The sequence below is a fragment of the Littorina saxatilis genome, linkage group LG13 (assembly GCF_037325665.1).
Source record: "Littorina saxatilis isolate snail1 linkage group LG13, US_GU_Lsax_2.0, whole genome shotgun sequence".
Lineage (NCBI taxonomy): Eukaryota > Metazoa > Mollusca > Gastropoda > Littorinimorpha > Littorinidae > Littorina > Littorina saxatilis.
Genome location: NC_090257.1, coordinates 5,263,538 through 5,289,549, shown reverse-complemented (window position 1 = coordinate 5,289,549; position 26,012 = coordinate 5,263,538). Strand labels below are relative to the sequence as shown.

General features: G+C 42.7%; 2 protein-coding genes across 2 annotated transcripts in view; one reads left to right on the top strand and one right to left on the bottom strand.

Moving 5' to 3' along the window:
• LOC138945933 (uncharacterized) overlaps positions 1-10,386 on the top strand; it is a 50,699-nt gene extending 40,313 nt beyond the window's left edge. Inside the window, exons 15-18 of the mRNA XM_070317458.1 lie at positions 2,453-2,517; positions 6,175-6,246; positions 8,174-8,343; positions 8,975-10,386. Of these exons, the coding sequence (XP_070173559.1) occupies positions 2,453-2,517; positions 6,175-6,246; positions 8,174-8,343; positions 8,975-9,342 (675 nt within the window). The 3' untranslated portion in view covers positions 9,343-10,386. The remainder of the gene's footprint in view (positions 1-2,452; positions 2,518-6,174; positions 6,247-8,173; positions 8,344-8,974) is intronic.
• A 4,290-nt stretch (positions 10,387-14,676) lies between these two features.
• LOC138945927 (uncharacterized) overlaps positions 14,677-26,012 on the bottom strand; it is a 42,387-nt gene continuing 31,051 nt past the window's right edge. The window contains exons 16-20 of the mRNA XM_070317445.1: positions 25,254-25,486; positions 24,765-24,881; positions 23,558-23,703; positions 22,297-22,440; positions 14,677-20,864 (exon numbers count right to left, since the gene is read on the bottom strand). Coding sequence (XP_070173546.1) covers positions 20,614-20,864; positions 22,297-22,440; positions 23,558-23,703; positions 24,765-24,881; positions 25,254-25,486 — 891 coding nt within the window. The 3' untranslated portion in view covers positions 14,677-20,613. The remainder of the gene's footprint in view (positions 20,865-22,296; positions 22,441-23,557; positions 23,704-24,764; positions 24,882-25,253; positions 25,487-26,012) is intronic.

Here is a 26,012-nt window from a genome sequence, read left to right as displayed (position 1 = left end):
ACCTTTTGAATTCCCCACCTATACACGGCTTATGTGGAAGTAATCAGTCACGTTTTCTACCTTTTGACTTCCCCACCTACACTGCTTATGTGGAGGTATCAGTCAAGTTTTCTACCTTTTGAATTCCCCACCTACACGGCTTATGTGGAGGTATCTGTCAAGTTTACTACCTTTTGAATTCCTCACCTACACGGCTTATGTGGAGGTATCAGTCAAGTTTTCTACCTTTTAAATTCCCCACCTACACGGCTTATGTGGAGGTATCAGTCAAATTTTCTACCTTTTGAATTCCTCACCTACACGGCTTATGTGGAGGTATCAGTCAAGTTTTCTACCTTTTGAATTCCTCACCTACACGGCTTATGTGGAGGTATCAGTCAAGTTTTCTACCTTTTAAATTCCCCACCTACACTGCTTATGTGGAGGTATCAGTCAAGTTTTCTACCTTTTGAATTCCTCACCTACACGGCTTATGTGGAGGTATCTGTCAAGTTTTCTACCTTTTGAATTCCCCACCTACACGGCTTATGTGGAGGTATCAGTCAAGTTTTCTACCTTTTGAATTCCCCACCTACACGGCTTATGTGGAGGTATCTGTCAAGTTTTCTACCTTTTGAATTCCTCACCTACACGGCTTATGTGGAGGTATCTGTCAAGTTTTCTACCTTTTGAATTCCTCACCTACACGGCTTATTTGGAGGTATCAGTCAAGTTTTCTACCTTTTGAATTCCCCACCTACACGGCTTATGTGGAGGTATCAGTCAAGTTTTCTACCTTTTGAATTCCCCACCTACACGGCTTATGTGGAGGTATCAGTCAAGTTTTCTACCTTTTGAATTCCCCACCTACTCTGCTTATGTGGAGGTATCAGTCAAGTTTTCTACCTTTTGAATTCCCCACCTACACGGCTTATGTGGAGGTATCAGTCAAGTTTTCTACCTTTTGAATTCCCCACCTACACAGCTTATGTGGAGGTAATCAGTCACGTTTTCTACCTTTTGCATTCCCCACCTACACGGCTTATGTGGAGGTATCAGTCAAGTTTTCTACCTTTTGCATTCCCCACCTACACGGCTTATGTGGAGGTATCAGTCAAGTTTTCTACCTTTTGAATTCCCCACCTACACGGCTTATGTGGAGGTATCAGTCAAGTTTTCTACCTTTTGAATTCCTCACGTACACGGCTTATGTGGAGGTATCAGTCAAGTTTTCTACCTTTTGAATTCCTCACCTACACGGCTTATGTGGAGGTATCTGTCAAGTTTTCTACCTTTTGAATTCCTCACCTACACGGCTTATGTGGAGGTATCTGTCAAGTTTTCTACCTTTTGAATTCCCCACCTATACACAGCTTATGTGGAGGTATCAGTCAAGTTTCCCGCAGTGGGGCACTGCGGTTATGAAATTAAAGGCCCCTCCTGTTTTTGGAACCGCAGGAGCTTTCTAGTTTGCTGTTAGGTAGATTTTTGGTTCCTCTTTCCTGTCATGCTCTCTTTTTCTTCATGAATTCTTTTCTTTTTTCTGCCTTCTTGCTCATTCACCTGTATTTTTTCCAAAAATCTCTTCTCTTGCCGCTTGTCTCGCGATTCATGTGTAGTTTAATCTGTTAGTGTTCTGGTGTAAGTCCAGCAGTAGATAGGTTAAGCCTATTTTAACATACTGGAAACTGGTAATCTTCCAGTAGGTATTAATTTAGTTTTACTAAAGCCTGCTGGGACACAAGTAATGGGTTAGTGCATTTGTAAACAGGAATCGCTTGACAAGTGGCCCCCTTCATCCCCCCCTTTCTCGTCCTGATATGGCTCTGCGTAGTCGGCTGGACGTTAAGCAACAAATAAACAAACAAAATCAGTCAAGTTTACTACCTTTTGAATTCCCCACCTACACAGCTTATGTGGAGGTATCAGTCAAGTTTTCTACCTTTTGAATTCCCCACCTACACGGCTTATGTGGAGGTATCTGTCAAGTTTTCTACCTTTTGAATTCCCCACCTACACGGCTTATGTGGAGGTATCAGTCAAGTTTTCTACCTTTTGAATTCCCCAACTACACGGCTTATGTGGAGGTATCTGTCAAGTTTACTACCTTCAATCTTGCTGTTTTGAAATCTTGACTTTTATTAAAGACAAATACAAAAACAAAGAGACTGCCAACGTTCCAAAATTCAGATTCAAAAAACAAGAAAGGTAGCTTGTTGGAACGTTTGTTATTGACAAAACAATACATTCACAGATATTTCGACCCAACGGTCTTTTAAGCGAACAGACAAACAAATATTCACACAAAACTTATCTTGATAGTTCTATCAGTTCTATTAGAAAAGTGGGTAAGTCTTAAATCTTTTTTTATTAAAGACATAAATTGAAACAGAATCAACTCTGATGCTGAATTAGACAACCATCTTTTCATTCATTTGTGTAACTAATATAGCCGACAATCTTATGGTTTCAGGGCTGGGCGCTGTATGCAGAAACGCTGGGAGAGGAGCTTAAGTTGTATAAAGACGACTACGAATTGTAAGACAACTGTTCATTACCCAAGAATCAAAATGTCTCATTTCTTCCTGTTTTCATTATTCATTATTTTATTAATTTTTATTGTGTTATTTATTAGAACTTTTTATTACTTAGTTGTTTCATATTCCTTCTTATATTTTTTTCTGATATGTTATGTTGTTCTTATTGGTAATTTGTTTTTGATTTCTCCATCGCTCAAACCAAAGATTCGAACATGCATTTCTGTTCAGTGCATTCCTTGCATGACCCTTTTTCGACCTTTTGGTCGTAAAGTCAAGAGCTACTTGTCAGAAAATGTCAACATAGCTCAGCTAGCCTGATGTTTGAAGAGGTCGACATTTTGGCTGCGTCGTCAAGGAAACCAAGTATGCCTCGTCCACCGTGTTCATTGGCGGGTGTGCCCAATAAATGGCTGTCTTGGCAGCCAGGGTTGGGATGGTTTAGACAATACAGTTAGTTAGTTAGTTAGTTGTTGCTTTTTGGGTCCAGCCAAATCAGGACCCCACAACAATATACAGTTAATGACCTTCAAAATCAGGACCCCACAACAATATACAGTTAATGACCTTCAAAATCAGGACCCCACAACAATATACAGTTAATGACCTTCAAAATCAGGACCCCACAACAATATACAGTTAATGACCTTCAAAATCAGGTCTTAAAGGAGGGAGTCATACAATGGAGTTACCCCCCGTGGGTTAGGGGGAAGAACCCCCCGCGGGTTAGGGGGAAGAACCCCCCGGGTTAGGGGGAAGACCCCCCCGGGTTAGGGGGAAGAACCCCCCGCGGGTTAGGGGGAAGAACCCCCCCCCCCGGTTAGGGGGAAGAACACCCCCCCCCCCGCGGGTTAGGGGGAAGAACCCCCGGGTTAGGGGGGAAGAACCCCCCGGGTTAGGGGGGAAGAACCCCCCGGGTTAGGGGGAAGAACCCCCCGCGGGTTAGGGGGAAGACCCCCCGGGTTAGGGGAAGACCCCCCCCCCGCGGGTTAGGGGGCAGACCCCCCCCCCCCGGGTTAGGGGGAAGAACCCCCCGCGGGTTAGGGGGAAGAACCCCCCGCGGATTAGGGGGAAGAATTTACCCGATGCTCCCCAGCATGTCGTAAGAGGCGACTAACGGATTCTGTTTCTCCTTTTACCCTTGTTAAGTACGTGTTTCTTGTATAGAATATAGTCAATTTTTGTAAAGATTTTAGTCAAGCAGTATGTAAGAAACGTTAAGTCCTTTGTACTGGAAACTTGCATTCTCCCAGTAAGGTAATATATTGTACTACGTTGCAAGCCCCTGGAGCAATTTTTGAGTCACTTGAGAAAAAGTGACTCTATGTAATCGGTCAGTGTTAGTCTGTCCGGCCGGCCGTCCGTAGACACCACCTTAACGTTGGACTTTTCTCTGAAACTATCAAAGCGATCGGGCTCATATTTTGTTTAGTCGTGACCTCCAATGACCTCTACACTTTAACGATGGTTTCGTTGACCTTTGACCTTTTTCAAGGTCACAGGTCAGCGTCAAAGGAAAAATTAGACATTTTATATCTTTGACAAAGTTCATCGGATGTGATTGAAACTTTGTAGGATTATTCTTTACATCAAAGTATTTACATCTGTAGCCTTTTACGAACGTTATCAGAAAAACCAGGGAGATAACTAGCCTTTTCTGTTCGGCAACACACAACTTAACGTTGGGCTTTTCTCGGAAACTATAAAAGTGACCGGGCTCAAATTTTATGTGAACGTGACTCATTGTGTTGTGAATAGCAATTTCTTCCTGTCCATCTGATGCCTCATATAATATTCAGAACTGCGAAAGTGACTCGATCGAGCGTTTGCTCTTCTTGTTTGATTAGTGCTTTTGTGAACAAGAAACAATTGACAAGTGGCTCTATCCCATCTTCCCCCTTTCCCCGTCGCGATATAACCTTCGTGGTTGAAAACGACGTTAAACACCAAATAAAGAAAGAAAGAATACAATGGAGATGAATTTACAGATGTTAAAAACAGAAACTCTGAAAATACTAGATCTGAAAAGTGGACAAGTCTTAAATCAGGGGACTTAAAATAGGGATCCGCTGTATGCTGGGGCACACCATAATGTTGTGAATGGAAAGAAAAAAGGTCTCTCTTTTGTTTGTGTTTGGTTTAAAGGCACAGTAAGCCTCCCGTAAACCATCACAGAGCTCCCCGAGCGTCTAAATACAGTACAAGCATACTTCCATTTGAACGCTCACCGAACGGGAACATCGTGGCTGCTTTCTGTCGAGCGTGAGACATTTTCCAAGAATTTATTTTCGTGGACTTGGCCCTGAAGAACAATGGCGCCTCGTTTTTGCGCTAGACCTAACTTTTAAAATCTAAATAATAAATTGACAGCTTGTTACACAAACATTCTTTAATCATAAAAGAATTCGTTTTTCATCAAGACAAGATCAGAACAATTCGAAGTTGTGAAAGTTTAAAAAAAGAAAAGCCCGGAAGCAGGGTCACGCAAGGGTCGTAGCAGACGACGGCCCGGTTTATCAGTGCAAATCGCCGTTCCTCTCAACAGTCAAAAGCCATCGCTAGAGTTCTTGTGAACCACAGCCGTTGTTTCGTGCATAAAAAACGTGCTATTGTAGATAAGCTCACGTCGAGTCGCATTCAAATGACTAACTATGACGACTGCATTGTGAAAAGGGGGAAAACTGGATCACACGGGTTCACGATGGCTCAGGGGTAAGATAAACCACGTAAAAATAAATTCTTTGAAAATTGTTCGCTCTTTACGGAGGGCACCTAGGATGTTCTCAATTGGTGAGTGTTTAAATGAAAGGGTGTTTGTACTGTGTGTAAAAGCCTGACCGTATCTGTGATGGTTTACGGGAGGCTTACTCTGCCTTTAAACAAGTTTATTCAATAAATGTCATTGGTAGTATTGCCGCATACATGAAATTAGGAACATGGAGCACAACAAGCTAAGCTTATGAGCGTACTCTTAAAAGCAAATGAAATTTGGCGGACGATTTTAATATAACAAGTTTGGAATAATGTCAAAATAATAATGGTAAATTATGGTAGACAAACATGTAACAATAAAAGGAAAAAACAACAACAACAAAAACAAAAAACAAAAAAACCATTTAGTCAAAACTTGACTAAATGTAAAAACAATGCTAAACTAACAACAGTACTCACACGCGCTCACACACTCGCTCGCACACACACGCATACAATGACTTCCACATGGTGGAAAATAGAATACTACCAGAACAAGGAAATGTAAACAGTACTGCACATGGTCGTTTTGAACATGGATGAGATAAACGCATTCATTATTCAAAACGTTTGCTTAATAAGATAAACCTGAATAACTGGTCAAATATCAATGCATTTTCGCTGTCTGGTCTGTCTCTATTGCCATTCAGAAAATCATCAGCGGTTAGAAAATCATAGTTGGGCAGTGTTGACAAGGTGATCGCGACTTCACGTATTTGAAGAGATAAGGGGCAATGGAAAATATAGTGCTCCGCATTTTCAACAGGATAACCACAAGTGTTTGTGTTTGTTTGTTTGTTGTTATTATTAATGTTGTTTTTTTGTTTCTATTTGTTGGACTGACAATAACATGTACATGTACTTGCAAAAACAGCAAGTTTAACCAGGTTTGATTTTCATGTTTCAGAATGGGTTACTACGACTCAGAGATCTTTCGGGGCTGCCGTCTGGTGGTGGACACAGGGCTGCATTACTTCAAGTCAGTCTTGTCATCTGCTTCCCTTGCCTGGAGTGTTTATCGTAATACCATACATAGTTCAGCACAAATTAGAAAAACTGGAGGCTTCAAATTTTAATGTCCTTCTCAGAGAGAGAGAGAGAGAGAGAGAGAGAGAGAGAGAGAGAGAGAGAGAGAGAGAGAGAGAGAGAGAGAGAGAGAGAGAGAGAGAGAGAGAGAGAGAGTTTGTGTCTGTGAATGATTTAGAAACTGATAAAATCTGAAGCAGTTAGTAACAAAACTTACTTTTTCTTGATCGTTTTTTGGCTCACGTAAGTGTAGCCTATGCGATCGTAACTTTGTCTGTCTGTGCGTGCGTGCGTATGTGCGTATGTGCGTGCGTGCGTGTGTATGTCTGTGGTAGAAACATTTGAAGACGTCACATTACATTGACGTCACATTATGACGTAAGAGGGTTAGACGTCACGCGAAGGAAGTACTGAAAGTCTCGGTCATTATTATTTTGAGCGCGCCGAGACTAGTTGGCAGTCGTGTCCCTGTAAGTAGGCTACATGCAGACAGACAGATCTAGATCTAGTGTCTCGCTTTCTTGCACAGTTTCACCTATGCTCTTTCTGTGTGTGTGTGTGTGTGTGTGTGTGTGTGTGTGTGTGTGTGTGTGTGTGTGTGTGTGTGTGTGTGTGTGTGTGTGTGTGTGTGTGTGTGTGTGTGTGTGTGTGTGTGTGTGTGTGTGTGTGTGTGTGTGTGTGTGTGTGTGTGTGTGTGTGTGTGTGTGTGTGTGTGTGTGTGTGTGTGTGTGTGTGTGTGTGTGTGTGTGTGTGTGTGTGTGTGTGTGTGTGTGTGTGTGTGTGTGTGTGTGTGTGTGTGTGTGTGTGTGTGTGTGTGTGTGTGTGTGTGTGTGTGTGTGTGTGTGTGTGTGTGTGTGTGTGTGTGTGTGTGTGTGTGTGTGTGTGTGTGTGTGTGTGTGTGTGTGTGTGTGTGTGTGTGTGTGTGTGTGTGTGTGTGTGTGTGTGTGTGTGTGTGTGTGTGTGTGTGTGTGTGTGTGTGTGTGTGTGTGTGTGTGTGTGTGTGTGTGTGTGTGTGTGTGTGTGTGTGTGTGTGTGTGTGTGTGTGTGTGTGTGTGTGTGTGTGTGTGTGTGTGTGTGTGTGTGTGTGTGTGTGTGTGTGTGTGTGTGTGTGTGTGTGTGTGTGTGTGTGTGTGTGTGTGTGTGTGTGTGTGTGTGTGTGTGTGTGTGTGTGTGTGTGTGTGTGTGTGTGTGTGTGTGTGTGTGTGTGTGTGTGTGTGTGTGTGTGTGTGTGTGTGTGTGTGTGTGTGTGTGTGTGTGTGTGTGTGTGTGTGTGTGTGTGTGTGTGTGTGTGTGTGTGTGTGTGTGTGTGTGTGTGTGTGTGTGTGTGTGTGTGTGTGTGTGTGTGTGTGTGTGTGTGTGTGTGTGTGTGTGTGTGTGTGTGTGTGTGTGTGTATGTGTGTGTGTGTGTGTGTGAAGGAGCAAAACCAACATCCCAAACTAAGTGTTTACCAATTAATCATTACAGCATGTGTCTGTTGTGTATCTTGTTCGTCCAGTTTAAAGATCGATAGATGTTTTTGGGTGGGTTTTTTTTTTTTAGAGACTGATGAATAAATGTGTGAATACTTTAAATGAATTTTTAAAAAAGAATACGTGGTCAAAAATGTTTGAAGACGCTTTTTTTTTTAAATGTTTGCAACTTCACCATTGTGCAAATTAGAACTTCAAACATATGTGTTCAATAGAACCGGTAAGTAACTGTAACGGATTAGTCACTGTTACTAGAATGTGTAACCAATTTAACCTTTCAACAAACTTTAACACAACTCACTGACTCTTCTCCAGGGACAACTAGATTATTTTAAAAGGATAGAGGTTCAAGGCCTTTTCTTACAAAGTTCCATCATCATCATCATCTCTTGTCTTGTCTTGTCTTGAAGCTGGACTCGAGAAGAAGCCATAGCCTACTTCCTGAAGTACACGTCAGACTCGCGTGCGGGTATCGAGGTAGAGGTGGACCGTTACATCACATGGCCAGGCCAGGCGACGGCCTACAAGGTCGGGGAACTCAAGTTCATTGAGCTGCGCAAGAAGGCGGAGGAGGAGCTGGGTGAGTTGAGTAGGATACAGTGGAACCCCCCTTTTAAGATCTCTACAAATCAGAGAAAATCGGTTCTTAAAGAGGGAGTCCTAAAATGGGGGTAAATGGCGGGAGGTTTTGAGCAGAATGTCTGAAGAGGAGCTGGATGAGTCAGAGGTGCATGTGGAATCCAAAAGCTCTGCCTCAACTTTCCTGGACTCTTGTTTCAGACCTGTACATGTATTTTGTTCTGGCGCATTACTGCCCCTCAAAAAGCCGGAAATCTGGCTTTCGTCATAGCCATAATGTACCTCTGGGGAGCTGATCTCGATAAGTTATACCTCTGCATGCTATGAAAGCTCCCATGGTTGGTGTCAAGTTGATATGTAGAATATTTCATTGCCCACAGTACCAAGAATTGGCCTTTATGTTGCGATATAAAAAAAAAAGAAAAATAAAAAGCAAACACTTTACAATAAAACACAGACAAACTTTAGAAAGAAGTCAACAGAGTAAATTGAAAGATTCCTTGTTATTTTCAGTCTTGATTTCGGAACATAAGTATAATACTATCTGTTTCGGATTTCTCATGATCTGCTGTAGCCACTAAACACTCACCCCAATCTGGCCATACTCATCCCCCTCTGACCACTGATTTCAGGCGAACACTTCGACATCAGAGACTTCCACTCCGTAGTGTTGGAAAACGGACCGGTCCCGCTGAGGATCCTGGAATCCCTCGTGGACGACTGGATCCGCAACCATCATCGCTCCTCCCTCACCCACGGAAACGCCAGCTCTGAGCAGCTGGAAGAAGGGGACTGCCTGTGCCCTCCCAACGCTGTGGTCAGTTCCAAATGTCCGGCGAATGCTGCTGGACAGCTGTCCTGGTCTGCGGGTGTTTGGATGCTGGTGTTGTTGGCGTTGGTGGTGGCTGTGATGGTGAAGGAGGGGACGTTGAGTGACTGGAGCTTTGATGATGAAGGGGGGAGGTTCGTGTTGGGGTCTATACCTCGTGATGAGAGATAGTTTGATGTGAGGATCATTTTTGTTTTTTGTTTTATTTGTTTTTTTTACATGTTTTGTTTTATGGTGGTGGATTTCTACTTGAACCCTTTCAGCCCCTGAATCCTTTTTATTTTTCTAGATTTTTAATGGACTTTTGTACTACTACAGCCATCCCTTCAAAATCTTTTTGGTCTTCATCTGCTCTAAACTTTGATCAAGTGGACCAATTGACTTGCTTTTTTGTTAATGGAAGCTAAAAAGTCATTCTTTCATTTGAGAATGAATCAAGTGACGTCAGGGCTGAGATATGCTGTTGTTAAATTGCCATGTTGGGAACGCTGTAAAGGTTAAATATTGCATAGCCATTTCAACAGTTTCATTCACCATATGATACTGAATTAACATATTGGAGAATTTATCAACTTTGGGGGTGGGGGTCCACTTTCACCGCGCGAAACCACCAGGCAAACCACGCATCGACACCAGCAAGGTTAAAGACACAGAGATGGTGGAGAGGTATGCAACGACCCTGGAAGACGCACTGGAAGCCAAGCCTCCAGAGGGGAACGCAAAACAGCGCTGGGATCATCTCAGGGACACCATCCACAACACTGCATACACCGTCTTTGGAAGACAAGGAAAAACAGAAGACTGTTTTGAAGCCAACGCTTCTTAACTCCAACCAGTGATTGAGGAAAGCAGTTGCACTCCTGGCACACAAACAAGTCAACCGAGGCAACACTGCAAGCACTTAGGTCAGCCAGGAGCAAAGTCCAGAGTGCAATCAGGAGATATGCAAATGACTACTGGTTACAGCTATGTAGAGGAATCCAGCTGGCTGCTGACTGCGGATATATCCGCGGTGTCTATGACGGCATCAAGAAAGCTATAGCTCCAACACACAGCAAGTCAGCACCACTGAAGTCAACCACTGGAGAAGTCATCACAGACAAAAGCAAACAAATGGAGAGATGGGTGGAGCATTACTCTGAACTGTACGGTAGGAAGAACTCCATCTCAGAAGCTGCGCTGGAAGCTGGCACGATTACCCGTCATGACAGCTAGATGACACACAAAGTTTGGAGGAGCTCAGCAAAGCCATAGACAGTCTGCCTACAGGCAAGGCACCAGGACTGGATGGGATTCCGCCAGAGATTGTGAAGTGCGCGAAGGGCCCCCTGCATGAGCTGCTGGTTCACTGCTGGGAGGAAGGTGAAGTTCCCCACGACATGCGAGACAGTAACATCGTCACCCTGTACAAAACCAAGGGAGACAGCAGCGACTGCAACATCTACAGGGGGATCTCCTTGCTCAGCATCGTAGGGAAATTGTTCGAGCGCGTGGTCCTAAACAGACTACAGAAGCTTGCTGACAGGGTTTATCCAGAGTCTCAGTGTGTCTTCAGGTCAGAACGATCCACTATTGACATGATTTTCTCCCTACGACAGCTACAGGAAAAGTCCAGAGAACAAAGGCAGCCACTATATATTGCCTTCATAGACTTGACCAAGGCCTTTGACCTAGTGAGCCGGGATGGACTCTTCAAAGTTTTAGAAAGGATTGGGTGTCCGCATAGGCTGCTAAGCATGATCCAGTCATTCCACACAGACATGAAGGGCGTCGTGCAGTTTGACGGCTCGTCATCCGCTCCCTTCGAGGTCAAGAGCGGAGTCAAGCAGGGATGCGTGCTTGCCCCCACCCTCTTCGGCATATACTTTGCAGTCATGCTGAAACACGCATTCAGAACTTCAACCGACGGAATCTACCTCCATACCAGGTCAGATGGCAAACTCTTCAGCCTGTCACGCTTTAAGGCAAAGACCAAGATTCGGAAGACCCTCATCAGAGACATGCTATTTGCAGACGACGCTGCCTTGACAACCCACAAGGAGCTGGAGGAGCACCTTCAGCGCCTCATGGACAACTTCTCATGAGCCTGCCAGGATTTCGGATTGACCATCAGCCTGAAAAAAACAAACATCGTAGGCCAGGACACTGAATGCCCACCAATCATCACAATCATCACAATCATCACCATCAACAACTATCAGCTGGATGTCGTGAATGAATTCACATACCTTGGCTCATCAGGGACTGACGATCTTGGCATGGACTCTGAAATCAACAGAAGAATTGGCTGTGCATCCTCAACATTCGCCAGGCTTTCAAAACGGGTTTGGGAAAATACAAAATTGACAGTGAAAACGAAGATGGCTGTCTATCGAGCATGTGTCGTCAGTGCCCTTCTACACGGCAGCGAGTCGTGGACCCTTTACTCGATCAAGGCAGGAAAGGAGGCTGAACATATTCCACCTGCGCAACCTACGGCGGATCCTAGGAATCAATTGGTCAGACCGGGTAACCAACAATGTGGTCCTGGAACGTGCTATCATGCCCAGCATGTACACACTGCTCCGGCAACGCCGACTCCGTTGGCTTGGTCACGTACGCAGAATGGAAGACGGCAGGATCCCCAAGGATCTACTGTACGGTGAGCTGGCATCAGGCAAGATAGCACAGGGACGCCCCCAACTCCGCTACAGAGATGTCTGCAAAAGAGACATGAAGGCCCTCGACATGGACATCAACGGCTGGGAAGACCTTGCTCAAGATCGAGCCCGCTGGAGGCAGGAGCTGAAGAGAAGTCTAGCCAAGGGGGAAGAGAAGCTCAAACTAGCCTCGGAAGCACAAAGGCTCAAAACCAAAGAAAAGAACAGTAAAGTAACAACATCAGATACTGTTCACAAGTGTGGTCGGTGCGGCAGAGACTTGCCACTCTCGCATCGGGCTGCATAGCCACAGCAGGCGCTGTTCCAGCGCCAAATGACTTTTTCAGGCGCAGTTCCATGGTCCCTTCGAGACCGACGGATGCCGACGACGACGGGGGGGGGGGGGGGGGGGGGGGGGGGGTAAATAAAAAGTATGAATATATGTGCAATGCAATCACGCCTTTTTTTCGAGGAAACGTGAGACTGTTCTCACACTTAGATTAGAGCAGAAATAAAACAGACCAAGGGAAGTAATATTACATTTGGAATGAAATCATGCTTTTTGAGTCACTTGAGAAAAAGTGACTCTATGTAATCGGTCAGTGTTAGTCTGTCCGGCCGGCCGTCCGTAGACACCACCTTAACGTTGGACTTTTCTCGGAAACTATCAAAGCGATCGGGCTCATATTTTGTTTAGTCGTGACCTCCAATGACCTCTACACTTTAACGATGGTTTCGTTGACCTTTGACCTTTTTCAAGGTCACAGGTCAGCGTCAAAGGAAAAATTAGACATTTTATATCTTTGACAAAGTTCATCGGATGTGATTGAAACTTTGTAGGATTATTCTTTACATCAAAGTATTTACATCTGTAGCCTTTTACGAACGTCATCAGAAAAACAAGGGAGATAACTAGCCTTTTCTGTTCGGCAACACACAACTTAACGTTGGGCTTTTCTCGGAAACTATAAAAGTGACCGGGCTCAAATTTTATGTGAACGTGACTCATTGTGTTGTGAATAGCAATTTCTTCCTGTCCATCTGATGCCTCATATAATATTCAGAACTGCGAAAGTGACTCGATCGAGCGTTTGCTCTTCTTGTTGTTTTAGAGTGATTACTTCCCTTCAACTATACGGCATGTCATACCTGCTTCAATAAACACGTCTGCCGAGTTGTACAGCTACAGAAAAAATTCAACAAATACAAATCCGACTTTGTACAGATATTGTGACTGTATTTTGACTGTATTTGTAATAGATATGAAAACTTTAGACTTTTACTGTTGGGGGTTAGGTTGTTGGTCTGTTTATTTTGCTTTGAGGGGTTGGGGGAGAGATTAACAATCATGGTATTGAAATTGCATAGGCAATATTAACCATATTGGAGTGGTTTGGAGAAAAGAACAGGACCAACGATGAGCAAATTCCGTTAATTCTACTCTTATAATGGTGTTGTTATTGATCAAAATACTATTTTGGTTTCTTTACGTAATACATGTATGTAACTCATGTTTTCACTTCAAGAAAAGATTGTTAAAACAATTCAGCAATGCAGTAACAAAACAAAATCCTTTTGTTTTTCTTAGTTTTTTTTTATAACAAACTGACCATTTATTGTTTGTTGCAGATTTTGATGAAACAGTTTAGCACAGACTAGTTGCTTGTTGTATATTCAATTGTACAAATGAACACTAATCTTATGCACAAAACTTCATGAGCATTGTATTATGAAATGTGATGGTGGTATTTCACCAATTCTGTTTGTGATAATGTTCATTGACATGACAAACTGCATGCATGTACATAAGTAGATTCAATGTTAGCATTCATGCCATTACCCCCCGCGGGTTAGGGGGAAGAATTTACCTGATGCTCCCCAGCATGTCGTAAGAGGCGACTAACGGATTCTGTTTCTCCTTTTACCCTTGTTAAGTGTTTCTTGTATAGAATATAGTCAATGTTTGTAAAGATTTTAGTCAAGCAGTATGTAAGAAATGTTAAGTCCTTTGTACTGGAAACTTGCATTCTCCCAGTAAGGTCATATATTGTACTACCCCCCTGCGGGTTAGGCGGAAGAATTTACCCGATGCTCCCCAGCATGTCGTAAGAGGCGACTAACGGATTCTGTTTCTCTTTTTACCCTTGTTAAGTGTTTCTTGTATAGAATATAGTCAATTTTTTTAAAGATTTTAGTCAAGCAGTATGTAAGAAATGTTAAGTCCTTTGTACTGGAAACTTGCATTCTCCCAGTAACGTTGCAAGCCCCTGGGGCAAATTTTTGATTAGTGCTTTTGTGAACAAGAAACAATTGACAAGTGGCTCTATCCCATCTCCCCCCTTTCCCCGTCGCGATCTAACCTTCGTGGTTGAAAACGACGTTAAACACCAAATAAAGAAAGAAAGATATATTGTGCTACGTTGCAAGCCCCTGGAGCAATTTTTTTATTAGTACTTTTGTGAACAAGAAACAATTAACAAGTGGCTCTATCCCATCCCCCCCCCCCCCCCCCTTCTCCCCGTCGCGATATAACCTTGAACGGTTGAAAACGACGTTAAACACCAAATACAGAAAGATTCATGCCATTGATGTCTTAACTGCTTTTGATAAGAATAAACCATGACTTGACATCAGAACTCAAGTTTCCAATCAGTGTCTTTGATATCATTTTGACGAGTGTAATTTCCTCTTTAATTCCAAGTTGACTTTTGCTGGAAAATGATTCTGTGCCAATTATTCAAATTATTTAAGAGAAACCAGTTGAATTTTGCTAACAATTATTGATCATAGTGATAAATTATGCATGCACACACACTCTCTCTCTTACATGCCCTGCATATACACATACTCTCACTCTCTTACACATTGGGCGGGGATGTAGCTCAGTCGGTAGCGCGCTGGATTTGTATCCAGTTGGCCGCTGTCAGCGTGAGTTCGTCGAGAGATTTATTTCTCAGAGTCAACTTTGTGTGCAGACTCTCCTCGGTGTCCGAACACCCCCCGTGTGTACACGCAAGCACAAGACCAAGTGCGCACGAAAAAGATCCTGTAATCCATGTCAGAGTTCGGTGGGTTATAGAAACACGAAAATACCCAGCATGCTTCCTCCGAAAGCGGCGTATGGCTGCCTAAATGGCGGGGTAAAAACGGTCATACACGTAAAAGCCGTGGGAGTTTCAGCCCATGAACGAACAAACAAACAAACTCTTACACATATCCTACACACCATCATGCTCTGTCTTCTGTCTATCAGTTTGCTTTGTTTATATGCATATCATTTTTATATAAATGATGATGTATTGTTTTTTCATGTGTTTTAGATGTAGTTAGGATAGGTTGTATACTAGGCTGTGCCCAAACCCTCTATCCTTATATATATATCAAAAATCAGACAGTCAGTCAGTCTCTCTCTCTCTCTCTCTCTATTACCCTCGTTAAATATAGAATTTTCACTCTCTCTCTCTCTCTCTCTCTCTCCAGACATGGGATTCCGAAAAAGTGATAATTAAGGAAAAAGAAGGTGGGGGTCTGCCGCAGAAGGCCCCCAGTAGGGTCCAGGGGCGTTGCCTGAAGGTTTTTAATGTTTTAGACACACAAAAATGGCCCTGAAATGCATATTTCAGCTTAATCATAGAGCTTCTATATCAATGGCAATAACAACAATTCAAACAGCAGGTAAACATATGAAAGAAAATTTTCTCAGCGGATTTGCACGAATCTCAAGAATGATCCCTGGAGCCTAAAAATGTACGGAAGAATCCCATGTCGGCTCGCTCGCTCGCTGGCTCTCTCTCTCTCTCTCACACACACACACACACACACACACACACACACACACCTCAGCCTGTTTGTTCAAATGACTTTACTGCACACTCAAGGTAGGTTAGAAACCACAACAAGCAATACACATAACTTAGTCAAAACCATCACAATAAAACAAACACACAAGTACCTTGCGTACAAGCGTTCTTTTCTATCGTCAACCAAATGCCAGCAGCTAACTCCAGCAAACAGCACAATTTTTGACTATCAACAGGAGTGACTTTTACTTACGTTGAATACACAATCTTGACTTCCATCAAAATAGCAGCAGACAGCCTTCTTAACAAACAGCACACTTCAACAATTTCAGATCATTAACACAACTGAATGTTTACTTCTGTTGAATACAACATCTCTATACTTCTGTTGAAGACAACATCTCTATACTTCCGTTGAAGACAACATCTCAAACTAATCACCTGAAGCCTGAACCTTTCACCCATCAACAACACACAACGATCAGGAACAATATCAGACAACAATGGTTGTACGATGGGTGACGGGAACACACTTTTGAAGTCTTGTTTTTGTACAAATGCACGCATTTCTCTGGATGAAATTTTTTAAACACACAACAGACAACACCAATGACACACAAAAAAAGGAAATAGGCATTCACCAACACGAAAATAACAGAAGACAGAAGTAAATCTTCTACCATCAAAAATGTACTTTCCCTGGCAATTGCTTGCACTAAAACAAATTTCGGTGAGTTCAGACAAAAACTTTTCTTCTACCCGGAGTGAAAGCCCACCCAACAGTTTTCAAAACAAAGTGACGCAACCAGGTGGGAAAAGACATCAACAAATTCATAAAGAAACGACGAGAAAAGAAAAACAAGTTTTGGAAAAAAAATGAGGAAAACATACTTCTCCTCATCCCTATGTAAAAAAGATCAATCTGTACCTCATCCGTCAAAACACACAAAAACACTACAAGTAGAACATGCACACACAATAGAAATCATGTACAAAAATCAAGTACTCATAGCATAATCTTCTCTCAAACTATTAGTTTAGACTTTACATACATGCTTTGCATACTTGCATACAAACTTCAATTCAAAACAAGTCAACTGTATGAGATGTAGTTTGCTCATGCTCGCTTCAGTATTCACGAAAAAGTTCATTAGTGGAAGCGAACACACAGGTAAACTTTCTCTTCTATTCACAGCGGAGTTACCAACTTTAAGTACAAAGCACACACCAACTTGTAAGTAGAATGTCATCGCACTGGTAAAGCTGTTATCATCAGGAAGCAAAGCAAAAATGTTAAGTGAAAACTGAGTGTGTGTGTGTGTATGTGTGTGTATTTATATGTATGTATGTATATGTGGGTGTGGTGTGTATGCATATGTATGTGTGTGTGTGTATATATTTATATGTATGTGTGAGTGTGTTTGTATGTATGCGTATGTATGTGTGTGTGTGTGTGGGGACGGCGGAGGAGGAGAGCAAGGGGGAGGAGAGCAAGGGGGAAGAATGCTGGCCCTGGAATGCAATACAAATCAATGACAAAAAAGGACTGAACAATGAATGAATGATCAAATAAAAACAGAAAAATACATGAATTTAAAGCACAATGACAAATGCAAAACTACAAAGCCTCTCACATTCATTCAAACTATCTTTCCTTAACTTTCTGGGTTAAAACCAGCACTACAATAGAGTGATGTTTAATTTTCTCCCAGATCAATGACTCGCCAAGTTACTTCCAACAGAGATGCTGTGAATCACATTTCAAAGAAGACAGAACACACACACACACACACTTCCATCACACCCCAATGAGATATGTTTTTCAAGCGAAAATCAAATCAAACGGAAGACAACAGCAAGAGGTACGAGAGATCGCATCACTGCACTATAAGGAACGTGAATCCTATGATCGTATCGCTTGTGTAAACATGGATCATTCGACATTACCACTATAGTGAACATGAATCCTATGATTTTATCACAATAGTGAATATGAATCAAATGACGTTACCACTATAGTGAACATGAATCCTATGATCTTATCACTTTTGTGAACATGAATCATTTGACATTACCACTATAGTGAACATGAATCCTGTGATTTTATCACAATAGTGAATATGAATCATATGACGTTACCACTATAGTAAACATGAAGCCTATGATCTTATCACTTTTGTGAACATGAATCATTTGACATTACCACTATAGTGAACATGAATCCTATATTATCACAATAATTCTACCACTGTGGCAAACATGAATCCTTTGATCTCACCGCTGTAGTAGACATGAATCCTACGATTTTTCCACTTCCACTATCTAAAACATGAATCCTATGATCTCATCTTTATAAAAAATATGAATCCTATGATCTCATTACTTAAAGGCAAACTCCTTCCCATGGAAACAGCTCGGCTTATAATTTTAGATCTAGCCAGGCTTTTACCCCGGATAAGACCATCCCTCCACTTGGTCACATACCAAACATGAACAGCCTGTGAGCTCAGTTGGATTTTTGTCATGAAATAATTTCTTAAAAAGCCACCAGTGCCTTTTACGAAATTAATTCATCAAAAACTCCTACTCACCACAGCAAGCAGTCAGTGTGTTGATTTTTGGTATTTGACTAAGTGAAAGAATACCTGGGTAGATCTGAAATGGGGAGCAGAACAGTTTAAGCCAAGAGTGTGCCTTTAAATTAAATCTAAGAGGGAAGCAGAAGAAAAAAATTAAGAAAGCTAGACGGGAACAGACAAAAATTATCATGCACATATTGTATGCCATCTCATGCAAGATTCATTTCAAAGACAGGACCTGTTTCAAACAGCATCCACAACAGTGGGAAAACAAAGAAAGTATTCACTAATAGCAAACAGACGCATAACTAAATCAACAAAGAAAATAAACCCCAATTGATTCAATCAGTTTACAAAAAATAACAAGATAGAAGTGAAAACAGAAAAACAAAGAAAAATGTAGTGGCCCACTTTTATTTCCAATAACAAGCCAAAAACAAAAGTTGTGGTATCACTGTTACAGAATTGCACTGGAGGAACATTTGTCACTCCTACTGTAATGAAAATGTTATGTTTCCTCGGATCACGCTCATTGAAAAATGGTGATTAAATATTGCCTTTTTCGAATGCACATCGCTGAAAAAAAGTCTTCTTTTAATTTTGTGGGCATTAACACGTACAAATCTCTCAAAAATCCGCAAACCCCCCCCCCCCCCCCCCCCCCTCTCTCTCCCTGCTTGTTCAATTGTTCATGAATAAATGGTCAAACCAGTGCTAGCAGAAACATCTTTTGTTCACTGTAATGGTCAAACCAGTGCTGGCAGAAACATCTTTTGTTCACTGTAAGAGAAGAGAAAGACAACGGAACATCTTTTCTTTGACAAAGAAAGGACAAAACGACAGTGGTACCAGCAAAGGGAGGCCCCTCAAATGAGAGGACACCTCCAAACAGACCAATTTTGGAAATAATTCATGTCGTTTTTTTTATGAGATGTGGAAGGATTGCTTTTCCTTGGAAACATCGAGGCAAGCTACATGTGACATTGAAGGCCAATCACTAGCAAGCGGTGAGTCTCCACACATGGTCACTCGATCTGTGCACTGAGGGATGCGATCACATTGGCGATGCCGAAAGACAGCCCCGATGTTCGTATTTTCAAACAAAACAAGAGGCGAAATCGACAAACAGTAACACAAACTCAATCACTCCGTCACACATACACACACACACACACACACAGTAAGCATAGGTGAAACTGTGCAAGAAAGCGAGACACTGGATCTGCCAACTAGTCTCGGCCCGCTCACAATAACAATGACCGAGATTTTCAGTAATTCCTTTGCGTGACGTCTAACCCTCTTACGTCATAATGTGACGTCTTCAAATAGTTTCTATCACACACGTCAAACACTTTTGACCGAGACGTAAGAGAGAGAGAGAAAATGTAAGTTTTACGCCCTCACGGCAAAGCCATTAGGGGCATGTTACACAGGAAAACCCGGCTTAATCTTCTTATGCGAGCTTTATCCATAGACTCGGAAATGTTAAAGTTTCTTCACACACACACACACACGCACAGACAGACAAAGTTTATCATCGCATAGGCTACACTTACGTGAGCCAAAAAGCGTTATATTGAGTGAACAGTGCAGACAGCACAGATTGGAACAAATCCTCACTGTGATGTCAGTCATTGGCATGATTTAATAATAATAATAATAATAATAATGGACATTTGATATAGCGCATAATCATATATATGCTCAATGCGCTTTACATATTAATTTCTGCCGTGTGAGATGGAATTTTTTTTACACAATATATCACGCATTCACATCGGCCAGCAAACCTCAAGCCTATTAGGGCGAGCATTCACCTTTCACGTTCCAAGTCACACGGGTATTTGGTGGACATTTTTATCTATGCCTATACAATTTTGCCAGGAAAGACCCTTTTGTCAATCGTGGGATCTTTAACGTGCACACCCCAATGTAGTGTACACGAAGGGACCTCGGTTTTTCGTCTCATCCGAAAGACTAGCACTTGAACCCACCACCTAGGTTAGGAAAGGGGGGAGAAAATTGCTAACGCCCTGACCCAGGGTCGAACTCGCAACCTCTCGCTTCCGAGGCAAGTGCGTTTACCACTCGGCCACCCAGACCACTGGAACAGATCACCCAAAATGTGCAGAGACAAGTTGCTGGCTAGTGATTGGCCAACAATGTCACATGAAGCATGCATCAGTGTTGTCAAGGAAAAGCAAGGGCAAGTAACTCTCCCACAATTCATAAACACTTGACGAAGTTATTTCACAACATCATCTATTTAGGACAGCCTTCAGCAGTCCCTTGGTCTATCATCTCGACTAAAACATTTACCTGCAATGACAGGTCACTGCAATGTAGGGACACTCTCACCTGTTCCTAAGGATGTCCTTTCATTGCAGGTATCAATGTTCACTGACAGAAAGAAACAAAAACTCACTAATTATAAAAGTCGTAATTCTGATTGTTCTGGGCCGCGCTGGAAGAAGCGTCCTTATTGCCGCTCTCAATACTGAAGCCCTCTGTCTCGAAGGTGACGATGGCGGTGGTGGATTGCTGGGTGGGGGAGGGGGGAGGCGAGCGGTACGGAACGACTGCCATGGTGCTGGACGAGTGATAATCGCAAACCTCTTCCTCCTCTTCTTCGCCAAACGGGATGTCCTTCACAAGGTCAAACTCGATCGGTGCTCCTGCAATCATAATGACTCCCTGGTGAAAACTTATGTGAGTATACTTCATACTTTTGCAGAAATATATATTTTGTATCCATTTCCTTCAAAGTAGCTTAGCCAAACAGCCCCCAGAGAGTGAGTTAGCTTTTCTTTAAGCATCAGTCACACACACGCAGACCTGGGAACCCCTGTATTGCACTTAGAGTATTCTCAAACAAACTTGGTGTATTTTCAAAAAACTGAGCGTACTCCACACAGCATATGAACATCCATGATTAAAGCATGCTTCACACGCGCGTCCGTCACACCATTAATTAAGTTTACCTATACATTTAAAACAAATGCTTTTTTTCAATGTTTACTGACAAAAACTAATCATGTGTCAAAATATTGGATCGGCTTTGAGATGGGCTTGTGAAGAAAAGTAGTCTAGGAATGTTTCTGGTCGTATTTTTTTTCCACTGACCGTACTGATCGTATTCTCGACAATCATGCGTACACAATACGGCGAAATCGTATGGGTTCCCAGGTCTGCGCACGACTCAATCGTTGAGATTCAATCGCGCGATTCAGTCTCAAGCCTATCGCACATCACATCGTCGGCCATTGACCTGTCACACTGTGAACGATAGACAAACGATTGACGAACGATAACTCCACGCGAGCGGGGCGGAAGTGACGTGTCACAGTGAACACGGCAAACGCGCTTTGCGAGAGCAGACGCTAATGTTCGAACATCGCTCTACCTTTCTGAAAAATACCTTTCAGCATTACGCCTTTGCGAGAAATAAAGTTCCCAGACAGTTGCAATTAATGTTTCCCGACCGCTGTACACGCCTAAAACGTCTCCTTTATATCTGAGTAAGAAACTGTTCTTACAAAAAGTTTTGAGTCGACGAAGAGACGCAGTCCGCCACTGTCCGCCATTATTTTACGTCACGGCGTGAAGGCCGCAACGACGCGTTCTGATTGGCTCTGCCCCTGCGATTGACTGACGACTGGGTCGCAGGAATAGAACAAGTTCTAAAGCTCAAAGCTACGAGGGAATCGCATGAGACTGAGTCGCAGACTTGTCGTAGCTATTTTCCGCGACTGAGTCGCCCGTGTGACAGGGTAAATCGCGCGATTGAGTCGCGTGTGTGACCGCCCACTTAACAGGGTCAAACTCAAGGTCAAATATCAAAGGTCCTGTAACCAATATGGCTTCCAGGGCTGGGGTGCACAAACCGAAAGTGGGTGCCACCCAAACAGGAGAGAACAAACCGCAGTGTCTGATTCGTTGAAATCACAACAAATCTTATTTTCAACCAATCCAACACGTTGCCCGAATACTGCCGAGTTCTGGGTAATGTTTCACCACTACAGTGATAACAAAAGCACAATCAAACACATCCAGCCCCTTCCTGAATCTTTCTCTCTTCCCTATCTTACTCGTTTCAGTCAATCTTACCTTGGCGTTTGTAGAGGAGGACATAGGTGCTGTCGTACTCTGCGCTGCCCGGACACTGCTGCGTGACGGCCTCATCGTTGTAGTGATACCAGATGCTGGTCATCGGGTGACACGAGAACGCTGTGTAATGGCCAGCGTTGGCTCCTGAAACACAAACACAAATAAAATCAACTTGGCCAAAACAATTATTACACCCATTTTCATACCCCAACTAAAACTTTCATTCCCATATCAATTCATGCTTCTTCTTCTTCTTCTGCGTTCGTGGGCTGAAACTCCCGCGTACACTCGTGTTTTTTGCACGAGTGGAATTTTACGTGTATGACCGTTTTTTTAACCCGCCATTTTGGCAGCCATACGCCGTTTTTGGAGGAATCATGCTGGGTATTTTTGTGTTTCTATAACCCACCGAACTCTGACATGGATTACAGGATCTTTTTCGTGCGCACTTGGTCTTGTGCTTGCGTGTACACACGGGGGTGTTCGGACACCGAGGAGAGTCTGCACACAAAGTTGACTCTGAGAAATAAATCTCTCGCCGAACGTGGGGACGAACTCACGCTGACAGCGGCCAACTGGATACAAATCCAGCGCGCTACCGACTGAGCTACATCCCTGCCCATCAATTCATTCAAACTTTCTATGCCATGCAAGTTGGCTCTATGCCATGAAAGTTGGCTCTATGCCATGGAAGTTGGCTCTATGCCATGAAAGTTGGCTCTATGCCATGAAAGTTGGCTTTATGACAACTTTTTCAGATCAAAATGGTTATTGTACAGGGGTCACGTGACTTCTGCCGAAGTAAGGGTACCGCCTAAATCGACCTAACAAAAACGTAAGGTACCAATTAGAAAATCAACGAAATTTCAGAATAAAGACAACTTGTCAACTTTTACATATAAGGTGAAAGCCAAATCGATTATCTATCCAGAACAGGTTGTGTACTTTTGCTATCTTGCGTATTTCTTGTGTTATGTCATTTCTACCGATGCAGGTGTCAATCGTCTGTTGCGATCAGTTTGGTTCGGTTCCTTTGGTGGTTGTTTTAAACAGGTTCGAATGTACCTTTGAAAATACAAGTGTACCTGCAACGTTAGAAATTTCCAAGAGAGGGATGAGAGAGTGGGTACCTAATACAAGAATGAAAACAAAATAAACAGCTACAGTAAATCTGAATTCTTGCAATAAGAAGCTCTCAAAGGTGTTGGATTAAACAATAATTAAAACTTTTCCTCAAAACACAAAACACAAAAGCCCTTACCACCGTGGTGGCAAACAATGCTGTAGAGATCATAAATGTTGAAAGACATGCTGGGTCCGGCAAGGAATCGGGTCACATCAAGATCGGTGTGGGGGAACACCACACGATTGTCGATCTTGGTACTGGATAAATCTTCATACACAAATCTGCACACATAATGAAATTTAACATTTCAAACATGGCACAGCTGTTGAAAACTATTACTTTTAAAAGTTTGCAAAATTGCACACATGCACGCACGCGCATACACACACACACACACACCAGGCATGAAATCATGAAATTATACACACAAAAAACAACAAAAGGTGCCACAAAACATCTCTCCTTCCCAAGTTTTGTTTGTTCTTGATGTTGTTGAAAACATGATGCAAAACTGTGCAATCTGAGAATCTCAAATAATTATGATCTCCGGAGCTTTGAAAATGCAGATCTGATAAACAAAGGGAAGTAAGCACTCTGAATGTATACGACATGTGTAATAGAGTAAGTGAGATTATACGGAACCTGTCTCCTGGCACCTGAGAGAATAACAAGCATTGAAATGAACAAGCGACTTTCATCCTCAAGTCATTTTCTTTTTCATTTGAAAATGCAGAATACTGTCAATTGGCAATGCGTCACTAGGAGAGTTAAAGGCCCAGTCCGCCTCGTGAAAACAGTTCTCCGCTTGGTCACATTCCAAAAATCAAAATTCTGACAGTTTACTGTCATGATTTGGATTTTTCTTATGAATGCATTTCTGAAAAAGCCACCAGTAGCTTTTACAATATTAATTTTTACAATTTTACAATATTAATTGTAATTCAATCAAGTTTGCGTTTTAATGAAACAGATCCTGTGATTGGTCAGAATGCCCCAACTCATTAAAAATTACCGGTGACTAATTGTCGATAGCCACTCGCTAAAAAATCCATTAACAACCTGCTGGCAAGGCGCATTGATACAGCCTGACTAGTCTCCGTTAGCTTTGAGGGTCATTTTACAAGTAGGAAATATGAAATATGAAGGCCAACGAAATACCGAGACCATAAGGTATGCGAAGCGATGACGTCGAATACGTGACGTAAGTTGATGCATGAATTCTGAAACCTGACCTACACTGCCTGCACGACCTTGACTGCTTCATTCAACGCTTGACTTTTGCAACTTCCTGGATAGTCATAGAGACCTCAGCTTTGAGGTGCATCATGTTTGTGCCACTGACCTCTTGAGGTGGATGATGAGGTTGTCAGGGTACCTCCACACTGTCATGGTTTTCTTGGCACACTGGTTTCTACGGCAACACGAGCAGTACCAGGGGTTGTGCTCGTCCAGCACTTCGCTGAAACAATGCAACACATTTTGTAAAAATAAAAAACAGAAAAATGTTAATAAAACTAAAAAAAAACACACGCTTGGAATGAAGATGGGAGATGTTGCCAGTACACACAGCTACTAAGGCAGCACAACATAGCATTGGTCAGGTTACCATAACCAGGACTTTTTCCTACCTCCTGGGGGTGGGGGGTGGGGGGTGGGGTGGGTGGGAGGGAGGGGGGATGGTGGGAGTCTTCTTTTCACAGTTGGAAAAAGTAACAAGAAAGTCAGCACAAAATAGCATCGGTCGGTGTTACAATAACCAGGACTTTTTCCAACCTACGTCTTACCGCAATCCCTACTACCTGGCACTTCCTACAACTTTCTCTTCCCTCACCTCTGAGTGAAGGCGTCAAAGCAATCAAAGATGGAGGTGGGGTCGGTGCTTCGCAGATGTTCCAGCGACGCATCATCCGTGACGTGCATCTTATCCTCCAATTCTTCCTTGAACGGAGCCTCCGTGAAATGGACCGTGAGGTTGTCCCCTGGCTGGAGAGTGACCTCCCCTTCCTTGGCCACAGCGCAGCCCACACAGTGGACGCCGTATTCACAACGAGAGCAACGCAGGCCCTGAAATCAATGAGGATGCTTAGACAGGAACGTCATGTCTGTATGTTTTGTGTGTGTGTGGTTAATTATCTGTGTCATGTCTGTATGTTTTGTGTGTGTGTGGTTAATTATCTGTGTCATGTCTGTATGTTTGGTGTGTGTGGGGTTAATTATCTGTGTCATGTCTGTATGCTTTGTGTGTGTGTGGTTAATTATCTGTGTCATGTCTGTATGTTTTGTGTGTGTGGTGTTCAGCCCAGTTTGCTTTTTTTATTCAGTAATTTAGATGTTATTTTGCATGATTGTTTTGTTAAATTGTGCTTTAGAAAAATATTTTTTTATAATGATTATTATTATCATTATCATTATCAATATTGTTTTTGCTTTTGATATTGTTGTGGTTATGCTTTCATACAGTGAGAAAGTGGCATTAGTCGCGACTCGAAACTCAGTTGCGCGCTGCTCGACTTGGCTGTGACTTTGCACAGAATTTCCTGCTTGTTCTAACTGATTGGTTAGCTCTAACCAAACTGCTTTCCCCCATTAG